The 12,451-nt window shown below is 43.3% G+C and overlaps 1 protein-coding gene across 2 annotated transcripts in view; it reads right to left on the bottom strand.

Annotated features, from left to right (window-relative positions):
* col14a1a (collagen, type XIV, alpha 1a) overlaps positions 1-12,451 on the bottom strand; it is a 187,695-nt gene that overhangs the window by 73,039 nt on the left and 102,205 nt on the right. For both annotated transcript variants that reach the window (XM_084049635.1, XM_084049636.1), the window contains exons 25-27: positions 10,405-10,479; positions 8,401-8,540; positions 4,152-4,275 (exon numbers count right to left, since the gene is read on the bottom strand). In XM_084049635.1, coding sequence (XP_083905761.1) covers positions 4,152-4,275; positions 8,401-8,540; positions 10,405-10,479 — 339 coding nt within the window. The remainder of the gene's footprint in view (positions 1-4,151; positions 4,276-8,400; positions 8,541-10,404; positions 10,480-12,451) is intronic.

The raw sequence follows: 12,451 nt of genomic DNA, 5'->3' as shown, positions 1-12,451 counted from the left end.
TTTTTAAAGTGAGTCATGTTGTGATGACCACACACCGCCCACTTCACACTGGGTGTGATTTTTTTTACATAAACCACTTAGCAGCACCCTAGCATCCCTATACCAAGGGGAACTTTAGCCAAAAATAGCCGAGGCATTGTGAGCTTGTAGATCGGCTATTTTCGTCGGAGAGGTTTGGTGTAGAGGGGAAAAATGAGCAAATCAACTACAGACCCAAAGGTCAAGTTTACTAAGTATTGAGGGTTTAGTGGTTAAACGTCTGAAAATACACAAAAAACATACATTTACACAACACTGATAGTCAGTGAAGCTATCTATGGAATGTATGAAAACGTTTGATCTGCAACACGGTTTTATACAATATGTAGTGGGGGGGTCCGTGCGCTTCATCTCTCTCTCAGGGATCCTTGGCCTGAAAAACGTTGAAGATCCCTGCGATAGATAGATGTCCAGGGGTCTTAGGATCAACGGCCCATCATAAATCAGCTGTCCCTCTCTATGTGTGTCAGTGCCCTGTGCTGCATCAATTCTCAGTCTGCTTCATTCTCAGGAGCTTTTAGCCTCCAGTCCCACAGTTCTCACTCTGCTGGCTGAATCAATCCAAACTGTTCAACCAAGAGCAGACACACCCACCACCGTTGTTACAATGCTGGCTGAAGTAATCCAAAACTGTTCAACCAAGAGTACACACACTGTAGAATAGAACTAATAAAAATTACATTTTTAACTTTAATTATTTTATTTGCTTGTTTCACAGGTGAGCTACTTACTGCTTCTGGCTTCCTGGATGCAGGAGGTGAACCATGTACAAATTATGATGTGCAGTATAAATAATACTTTCATTAGACTTTACTATAGGTTCATCAGCCTACAAACTGTAATTTGAATAAAAAATATCAAAGTGTCACTATCCTACACAGTAAAATCCACAATTGTAAAGAGTGCACGCTTACTTTTCTGCTCTAGGTTCTCAGATTGGAGCTCCATTTTCAATGCTTTTGCTGAAAGAGTTGGATAACCTATTTCATGCAACCCCCTTTCACTTACAGCCCTCTTTGGTGTTCAAACTAAAGATTGAACACAGTCTACCAAACAGCCAGTCTTTTTACACTACTCTAGCAAGAAGATGAATTCTGTTAAATTAAAAGGAAAGCTCTCCTCAAAAGTTTAACCACTTAAACCCTATATACTTCTTGACCCGGGCCCACTCCTTCTTTCCTCTAAACCAAATCTCTTCAGCATGTTGTGAGCTTACAGATCTGCTATTTTTGCCAAATACATTTATCCTCTGTCAAATCAAGTTAACTGAGATTTTGAAGTGACAACTTTGGTTAGTATTGTCTGTTAGACCTTTTCTTTTTTCAATTTGTCTTTCTCCTTACTGGGAATGAGTTGATTATCATGTTCATACAGTACATCATTTATCACCCACAGTAATGAAATCATTACGTTCTTCTCACACATCAGAAACACTGCTAGAATAAGAAGCATAAGGAGAGGGAGGAAGCTAAATAACACATTGAGGCCAATCATGTCCCAACTAATCTCTCTGTGAAAATATATTCCCGAACAGCAGAGGATTAACACTACAACTAAGGCTGACACTGGAATTCAGTCACTCTGACACACACACACACACACACACACACACACACACACACACACACACACACACACACACACACACACACACACACACACACACACACACACACACACACACACACACACACACACACACACACACACACATACACACACACATGCACTCTCGCAGGGATTAACACTAATACGACTATAGTAGTGACTGGAAATCGATCATACCAAAATACAAAATATTCCCACAGTCGCACAGGAGCACACACACACACACACACACACACACTCACACACACGCACGCAAACACACACACGCGCATGCACCCACACACGCACGCACGCACGCACGCACGCACGCACGCACGCACACACACACACACACGCGCACACACACACACACACACGCACACGCACACACTTTCCTCTACATAAATACAGGGGAGTAGAGTCAGGGATTAGTGCAAATACTTCTGTAGATACTGGAAATCAATCATACCAACTCACACATACAGTACATGCAGGGATAATCACTAACACAACAACAGCTACTTCCAATCAATCATTCCCACCAACACGGCAAGACAGGGCTAAGGCTAATAGCTTAATGAAAAATACATAGTGGAAAGCCAAACCACAGCATACAGTATCTGCTTCAGCACACTGGACCCCATACATGCACTTATAGTAGTGGATAGAGGGAGTAGCACTGTATACAACATGACAGGAATTAACACAGAGGGGGAAAGGAAGATGATAGAGTTTGTACGACAGACAACTGTTCGCATTTGTGGCACCCCCTATGGGCAGTGCGAAAGCAGCTTTGGAGGTGCATAGAGGCCCCTCAACATGCAATTCCAATATGGGTATGAAGACGACAGCTTCCAATCCACGCGGCCTCCCCTGCGAGTAACGATAGATGGTGCAAGACCAGCTCTCCATGTTTGCTGTTAGAAAACGTTTTACTCTGAAGTGCCCTCTAGTGGATATTACCTAAAATAATGCAAACGTAAAGGACACGTGGAAATTATGTGAGCAGTGACGGTTGTATTGTTTGAATCTGACACATTTATTTTTGTACACAAAGGGAGTGTAAATGGGCCTATAGTGGCTGGCTTGTGATCACAAGGTCGCAGACACAAATTCCCACGCTAACTGGGATAGTTTGAACAGGGAAATTGAATGAGTATGGCCTCTCCTTCCCAACATCAACCACGACCACAAGTCACACTAAACCCCCGGTTGCTACTGTACAGTGGAGCTGCTCTGTGGCCAATCTAGAGAAGCCTGCAGTGGTATTGGAAAAACTTCCAGGTCAAAATGTACAGTATGGAACAGTAGGATTGTGAGTCAGGGCAGTACTTAGATACAACACAGTATGCCTCGCAAAGGTTCCTCAGTGTAACGTTGAAATCCCTCAGTAGGCCCGGGCTATGTAGCCAGACAGTGCATTGTGGGTTCGAGTCCCATTCCCGACGATCTTTACAGCATGTCTCTCCCCATCTCTCTCTCCCTGTTTCCTGTCAATCTGTGTCAGGAAGGTAACATCATGGTTGTTTTTTTCTCTGTGCTGCCCTCAGAGAAAAAACACACGCGCACACACGCACACGCACACGCTCTCTCTCTCTCTCTCTCTCCAGTAGGCAATTATGTGGATCTCTGACTTGGCTCCAATGTGGATCTCGGACTTCATGTGACCAGTCTGTGACATCAGTCATCTATGACGTCAATTGACTATGACATCTTTGACGTACTGTACGACTCCAACCTTGGGAAAATTTCCCAGACCCATTGACTACCATTATAAAATGTAAGTTAAGGAATTAGTTCAAGAAGCATAAAACATCCATGTACGTATGTGAAAAGTCTAGTATAATGGAGGAACCTCTGTGGTCTTATGATGGTAAAATATTAATATTCCAGACAGGGAGACAAGTGCACAATCAATGAAGATTCGAGCAGAAAAACAGCATTTTAGCATAGCCCTGGCCTCCTGGCCAAGGCTCGAGCCCCAGCAGGGCAAAAGCACCCAGAGCACCACCACAGCCTACTGGCAGCATGCATACAGTTTGCTGACGATCGGTCCAGCGGTTTGCAAGATTAGCTGCGGACAGACACATACACATACACAAAACCTCTCATAGACAGCTAGCCTGTTGCAGAGGCAGAGCCACGCAGTAAAGCCGACAAATTTAACCGTATGTTGCAGATTTTTTGTTTTGGACCAGTCTTGTCTAAATTATTTACACAGGATCTCGGGAGTCATGTAACAACGTAATTGGCTTGAAAATGTTGTGGGAGGGGCCTATTTCTTTCTAAACAAAACAACATATATCTTGCAGAAAATATCTACTCATGGGCCTCTTGGGTCTCGACGGCCACAAACCACACTTGCAATTTCCTGAAATTGCACCTTTTTAGTTTCTTCTAACTTCTGACAACAATACTGCAAAAACTTCTGTTACTCCTGTAAATGTGCTACCACTACGGCTTGTGATACTCTGACTGAAGTTTAGTAAAACTTTAGAATCTAAAGCAACAACTGCATGCCTGACCTGTTTTGGTGTTTCCTCCTTTATATCGAATCTTCTGGATGGCCTCCAGCAGCGTCTCTTTGTTGCCATGAGATCTCAGCTGGAATTCTGTCCGTGCATCGTCACTGAACTGGGCTATGGCCACCTACGGAGACAGAGAAACAAAAGTGTCAAAACAAATCATAACAAGCTTGGTACCCTCTCTAGTCCCTACACACACACACACACGCACACGCACACACACACACACACACACACACACACACACACACACACACACACACACACACACACACATTTTCCACACAAAGCCCGAATCATGTGGATATCGGGATCCACGTGGGAACGGCATGGCTCCGATGTGGATCTCAGACTTCAAGTGGCCAGCCTGTGTCATCTATGACGTATCTATGACGTATATATGACATATGACTCCAAATTTGGGAATGGTTTCCATGCGCATTGACGTCCATTAAAAATGCAAGTTAATTATTTAAAAAAGTATAAAACATACGTTAAAAAAGAGAGACTTTGGCCTACTGGTTGTGTGCACACATAGTAGACACATACACCCTCCTACAGTAAAGACGTCTAGCCTCCTGTAGAGCCACACTGTAAATCAAGCAACAGTAGCAACAACCTCATCTACTGTATGTACTACTTCATAAGAGAAGTGGATTAAATACGGTAGGTGAAACCAATACGGGATCATAGCTTTCACTGAAAGAGCTGGTGGTCCAGGCTTTTTGCACACTCTGTATGAAATCTGTCGACTGGGAATATCACATTATGGCCTCATTTTGCGAAAAGCTCTTTGAGCGCTTGATGAAAAAGCAGTGAAATATATATTCAGACTCATAAATCAGAGCCATAATCATCCTAATCACCTTACTCTAAGACGGCGATCAACTATCATTACCCCCGGACTGCTAATGGTGCTGTTGTTGGCATGGGCTGGTTTACATTCACCAGCCAGCTCACTCTCACATTCTCTGTACAGCCAAGTCCCCAGCTCTCTCACATTACTGCTAATGTTTTGCTGTGGGCAGCACCGCAACCAGTTATTTTCTATGGTGTACAGGCAAGGCAGCAGACTGAAGAGCAGCAGGGAAGAATTGAAGCCTTCAAGGGGGGAAGGCTTCAATAGCAGGGTTTCGATAGCAGGGTTTAGTAAGCACCTCTGCGTGAAGTGGCGAATGAACAAAGCTCTCGTAACACTGGCCTAGGGATGCAGTATATGCTTTGGTCTATTAAGAGCCCTGCAGAAATGTATATAACAGTCAGCATTGGTGGCCAAATTTGAGCTTCGATCACTAAGACAGCTGGTAAAACAGTAGTCTGGGTCTGGCACGGCAATGCTCCCACCATGGTCACTTTTCACAGCTTCTGGGCCATTATGCACAGCTTTTTGACGCAGTGGAAATTGGCAATATTCAGAGCACAGACTGCACTCTGTAACACAACAGACTTTAAGTTGATCATGTTGGTTGGTTAAAGCTTCTACAAGTCAATGATACGCAAGATGAAACCAGGGGCCATATGTATGTATTGTACAGTAATGCATAGAAAATTGCAAATGAGCAAAAATGTATGCAAAGATCTGTATTTATGTAAGGTAAAGTGAGACGGTGTGTACCTCTCCGCATACTCTGTAGGTATAGTGTACGTATGTATGCAGATATTCAGGGAAAATGTGTTTTGGGGGAAAAGAGGAGAGATTATGCAGGAACAATCATAAATGTGATGTGTTTTTCTTTTTACTGTTTTTTACACACTCAGTGTAATAGCCTGTGTTCTGAGCCCAATAAAATGTCAAAGTAGCATTAACATTTATGCATTTTAAATTGGTGGCAATAAATGGTTGAACTTTGAATCTTGTTTACTCTGTTGAAGTTCAGATAAGAATAGGATACGTTATTGCCCATTATATTTACATGAAATAGAAAATTCTCCTCAGCATTCTGGCAAAACAAAATGAAAAAATACTAAATGAATAGGCCGATACATACAGTACTAAAGAAAACTGTTGGGTATTGATGTCTCCGTGGATGTTGGTACAATGCCACTGACAGCTGTTTGATCCAGGATACTAGCCATAAGCCTAGCCATGCACTGGTCCAGTGAAGAGAGTTCAACAGTCTCCTCTCCTGGGACGTGACACTTGTCTTGTGACACTTTCTGGCCTCTCTTTATTGCGTACATTATACGTTGTGACAAACCAACGATATTAATATGAACTTAGACTAGGAAATGTATATGGTATTAAGTTAACTGTGGGGACATTAGGGTACAAATGTGTGTGTCCATACCTCTGATGAAAATCTTCTGTACAGATAAATGCAGAACAATGTACAGTATGCGTCCATTTAGTGTGGATGCCGTGAAAACCTTCATGAACATGGCTGAAAGGCTATGAACTAGCCTTCTCTTTAGCATTACTCACAGATTTCAGTCCTCTAGAATAACTTCTGTGCTCATGTTCTCGATATTTTTGAATGTTCAGTAATTTTACATACTGTTTTGAGCCAGCTAATACACAGTTTGGCTCATACAACATTGATTTGCAGGGAAAACGGATCAAATCAGACTTATTGGAGGCTTTTACAGACACAACCTTTATAGGCTCTGACCTCACTGAATTGTCATAGCGAGGCCAGTGACAACAAAGTGAAACTCTACTCTTCTAATATCCTAATAATGCAAACTCTCAGTTCCTATTTGTTTGTACTGTATCTTTGCCTAAATCCATCTCTCTCTCCTTCATTCCATCATTTATTCTCTCCTGGGGTTAAAACACTGAAATTAATACTGTAAGTAAGTACCATTAAATCACTTTCTCAACACAGCCTAAAAGTAATAAAACAAAGGTATGAGCGGATGATGTTTGACCCACTAAAGGTAGCTGCTATATTGTTATATATATATTATTATATTGTAGTCTGTAGCCAGCCGAAATTAACACATTTTGCCGGTTCTGGTGTAGTATGCAATAGGCTTTAGTATGAAGATGATGGTTTGTTTATTTAGATCCCCATTAGCTTCTGTACTGTAACAGTAGCTACTAGTGATGCGCGGGTCGGGTTTTTTCATGACCCGCCCCGCCCCGCCCCGCCCCGCCCCGCCACGGAACGCAACCCGCCTCAACCCGCCCCGCGAACCCATATATAAATCTATGGCTCAACCCGCCCCGCGACCCGCGATTTTTTTAAAATTCTGTAAAATTATGGTTAGAAAATAATCCCCAAGTGTATTCAAACTGTTTTATTGTTATTATTCTTATTCTTATTAGGAATAAAGACAAAACAAGAGCATGTTATCATTTTATTTTTTTTTGCGTGTGAGAGCACGTGACCCGCTCACCCTCAGCCCGCATCATTTTCTCCGAAATTCTGACATGACCCACCCGCGCCGCGGGTTGACCCGCGGGTCCCGCGGGTTACGGGTCAACCCGCGCATCACTAGTAGCTACACTTCCCCATTAGTATTTTTAACAATACTTTCATAACAGAAAAACACATCAAAACACATCCGTAAACTCACAATAAGATTCAATATATTATACAACAACTAACACACCAAACTCAAAACCTGTCTAATTCATATGATTCTGGTGCTAATGAGCCAACATTCTATTTTTCTTCTGACTACACAAGGCTTAGCTAGATTTAATCTTTTTTGCATAATTGAGTCTTTTATTTCCCCAGGTAAACCACGCCAAAGATGAATAAATACAAGATGTCTCACTCTGTCACCGTTCTGCACGTATGCCATGTGGTGGTGAGAAAAACATGTTTCAGAGACATTATACTAATATGCTTTTTAAATTGAGTTACAGAGAGAGAGAGAGAGAGAGAGAGAGAGAGAGAGAGAGAGAGAGAGAGAGAGAGAGAGAGAGAGAGAGAGAGAGTTTTTTTTAAATAATAAAATTAAATACATTAAAACAAGAACAAAAAAGAGAAAAAGTAACAAAAAATAAATAATAAATACAAATTGATTGAGCTGTAGACCAGATTGGTTGCTATGGTAACATTGACTGATGTAGGGCATGCTTGTCTGACCCCAATTCCAGCGATAGTGATTGAGAGCACATTCAGGACGCTTTAAATCCCATTTGCTCATCTCATGTTTGAGAAGTTCAATATAGCCGAGTCCCACGTCTCTCTAAATCCATCGCTCTGCTCATCACTGAGATGAACACTTTCTTCGCCAAGTCAGGGTGGCGGGAGACTGTTAATGTAAAATCGTATAGATATGGGAAAGGCCAGCTGACCTGTGTGCCGTCTGGTCCGATCAGATCCAATGATCCCATGGTGCTGTAGAGGAATCGTGTGATCTTGAGGAAATTGTCATCTCCAATGGACCAGGAGCCATCCACCAGGAATACCAGGTCAGCTTTGGCCTCCTTACACACTGGAGAGAATATAGAGAAATACAGATAAGAGAGACAGAGCGAATGACAGAAAGAAAGATGGAGATAGACAGACATGGGAAATATTCAGTAAGTATGTTGTGCCTTTCCCTTATATGATACTATAGATATGCCTGTTCCCTACTGAGCGTTTCTGAAAGACTCTAAATATCCATGTGTACTCAAAATGGTTGTACTTTTAGCATTAAAATAATAACAATAATACAAAAATACATAAATAAACACACTCTAATGGTGGCATGACTATGTAAGCCTCTATAAATGCCTGGGGAACACTTGAAGAATGAAAGAATGTGTGTACACTATTCTTCAGCAGTAGCCTAGTGTTGATGCTTAGAACATTAAGACCCTAGTGATTCAAATTGAATTCCTAAATCCAACACAGAACAGAATGTGCCAGTGGAGCTTTGTTGATTCTCTAAAATGATGTGGTTTCAACTCCGTGGCCATAGGCTAAGCTGTCTAGAAAATCACAGCTCATGCCGCTACGTGCATGACGCCACAAAAGTACCTCCAGCCATGAAAGCCTGAAATGCCTGGTGATGAAAAAGTGCAAGTGAAACTTATGGATAGTATGACAGTTGGGTCATAATTATTGTGATGTAATTAATTTGTTCTCTTAGTTCAGCTTCACTTTTTTGGTGAGGTATAAAGATGAGGGATAGTTCGTCACCTCACTAGGACAATAGGACATACACACAAGCAGCCGGGTTGTAGGTTGTATTGTGTGACTTCATCCCTGAACACCGCATAGAGATTTGTGCAGCCTTGTTCACAAACTGCACACGTAGTAACTTACTGTGCTGTCGATACCTAAAGACAGGGACAGGGAGGCCATGCCATTATTAGACAGACTCAATGACTTGTTTCTCTTCTGAGGACTTAAATGCCACCGTTTGAACCGAAATAATCTGAGCTTTCAACCTCATCAGCAGTGCTTTGGGAAAGGTTACATGGAAAAAAATATATTTTATTAGAAGTGTGTAATAAAGTTAATAATCATCAAAGTCAAAGAGTCCGGCTAATCTAAGATTTCTTTCCTCTGCCTCCAACCTCTTTTTCTCCCTCGCTCCCTCCCTCCGTCTGTCTCCTTCTTTTCCTCTCTGTCATATAATCATTCACCTGCTCTCTCTCTCACTCTCTCTCTCTCTCTCTCTCTCTCTCTCTCTCTCTCTCTCTCTCTCTCTCTCTCTCTCTCTTTTAGTGGCACAGTCCTGAGTAAAGGTTACCTGTCATCGCCAATGGAAGGTTGGTTTGACAAAGGTCAAAAAACTGGATAGAGCAACACTGCAGGAGTGTGTATGTGTGTTTGTGTGTGTGTGTGTGTGTGTGTGTGTGTGTGTGTGTGTGTGTGTGTGTGTGTGTGTGTGTGTGTGTGTGTGTGTGTGTGTGTGTGTGTGTGTGTGTGTGTGTGTGTGTGTGTGTGTGTGGGGGGGGGGTGTATTGTTGCAGGTCATCCTGTATCTGGGCCACAGACCAGTCGGATAGAAACAGAGGTACAGTAGTTTCTGTAGTTTCTTTGCTGGAGGTTTCTGTTCACTGGTGGGATGAGACAAGGATTGGAATGGTGTTGGTCTGGTGATGGGAGTGGGGGGTGGAAGTAGCATACAGGGTGAAGGTGGATTCATTGTGGAGGTAGATACTGTATCCTTAGGTTTTTAATCTTTCTAGCCTTGTGAGGACATGGGGGGTGGGGGGGTGGTCCTCAAAGGAAAGGTACTATGGTTGCCCTACCTTTGAGATAATAATACGGTTTTAGTTGAAGTTGTAGTTAGGGGTAAGTGTAGTGGTTACATTCCCAAGTACTACAAAATGTGTGTGCGGTAGGGGGTGATGATCACTCACCTTCTTTGGCGGGAGGGATGGTGGGAGGAGGCTCAGTGGCAGGGGGTTCAGTTGGTGCCAAGGTGGGTTCTGGCACTGGACACAACACACACACACACACACACACACACACACACACACACACACACACACACACACACACACACACACACACACACACACACACACACACACACACACACACACACACACACACACACACAAAGAGAAACAAAACAAGGTTATAAATCATATTGGCAGTGACAAGTGGCACCATCATCGTCGTTATCTACACAACGCGCATGCACGAGCGCGCGCACGCACGCACGCACGCACGCACGCACGCACGCACGCACGCACGCACGCACGCACGCACGCACGCACGCACGCACGCACGCACGCACGCACGCACGCACGCACACACACACACACACACACAGTGGCAGAAGTGATATTTCTCCAGAATTAGAGCTCTCATACTGTCTCCCTCCCGCCTTCAATAGCTGAGCTTTGGACTTCGAGTATACAGAGAAATATTCCTGGTGCAATCTATCCCTTTATTACTTTCTGTCTGTCTTTCTCTCCATCATTCTATAATCACAATTACAATGCAAGGCTTTCTTTCTCTCTGTCATTCTTTATTCTTTTTCTCGTTCTAACTTTCTTTCATTTCTCTCCGTGTGCAACTGAGATACAGAAGTGGGGCCTGGCAGACAGCGCAGCAAGCGAGTGTGGCGAGCCTGAGCAGACTGCAGACCACATAATCACCACCGTCCCCTGTATAGACCACCTTTGGAGGCCAGCCTCTTCCAAATGGGACCAGAGACGAGGGGGTGGCTAGACGACACTGAGCTGGACATAATGATGATGATACACGAAAGAAAAGAAGAAGTGAGATAAATAGGTCTAGCACTTTAGCCCCCTACTTGTCCAGTGAGAGGATTGTAATTCAAAACAGTTAAAGGACTATGCAAATGATAAGATTTGAACTGTACAGTACGTTTGAACAGTAATTCAAACTGTATTCTTATGACGAATACAGAACTAAGTTTTAGTTTTATAATGGTTAAAGCACTAAATCTGTCTGTCTGTCTGTCTGTCAGCTGATCAGTGAACTGCCATCTGTGCTGTGAGACAATAAGGAGAGAGAGAGAGGGTGAGGGAGAGAGAGAGAGAGAGAGAGAGAGAGAGAGAGAGAGAGAGAGAGAGAGAGTGCGTGCGCACGCGAGTGAGAGAGAGAGACAATTGAGAGACATTTGGAGAAAGAAGGATGAAGGTTATGCGGCCAAAAGCTTGAGGAGACAGAGGGAGAAATAATGATACATGGGGGTGTAAGGAGTAAGAGAAAAGGGGGGTAGAGAAAGAAAGACAGAGTGATGTTTGTGAGATAAGAGGGCTTTCCATCCAGCAGGGGGAAAGAGAAGAGGCTGGGAAACAGAAGCAGTAGTTAGAACATAACAACCTGTGTCCCTCTGTCATATCTAAAATCCTTGAGTGGTAATTTGAATGTAAACATGGAAAGTATAGACCATCCATCCATCCATCCATCTTCAACCACTTATCCGGAATCGGGTCGTGGGGTGGGGGCAACAGTTCCAGCAGAGAGCTCCAGTCTTCCCTCTCCTGAGCAACATTAGCCACTTCCTCCTGGGGGATCCTGAGGCGTTCCCAGGCCAGTGTGGAGATGTAGGGCTCTATTTTCGTCCGAAGATCCTATAGCCACTATTTGGGGATTTAGCATTGCGCAAGATGCGTTCCCGTGCAAAGGTTGCTCGGACTCCAGCTTTATCCCTAAAACACCTGCACTACCCGTTACATTATGCATGCAGTAGGTGTGGTTTGGGCGTTACGATAATAAAACCAATCACCATGCCATTGCCTTTAAGAGAAGACTGCGCAAGCCATTATCCCCAATGCAATCTTACGCTCTCTCCCTCTCTGCCCATGGAAGAGAGACGTTGCCTTGGAATACATTTTTATTTGATACACAGAATTATCACTCACATTGCTGATTATAGAGAACTTTAAATTACAGCAATCTGCTTGTGTTGTGGATTAATTAAACAAA

Source organism: Gymnoscopelus microlampas, assembly GCF_963454915.1.
Source record: "Gymnoscopelus microlampas genome assembly, chromosome: 3".
Lineage (NCBI taxonomy): Eukaryota > Metazoa > Chordata > Actinopteri > Myctophiformes > Myctophidae > Gymnoscopelus > Gymnoscopelus microlampas.
Note: the sequence above shows the minus strand (reverse complement) of the source record. Positions and strands in the feature narration are given on the sequence as shown.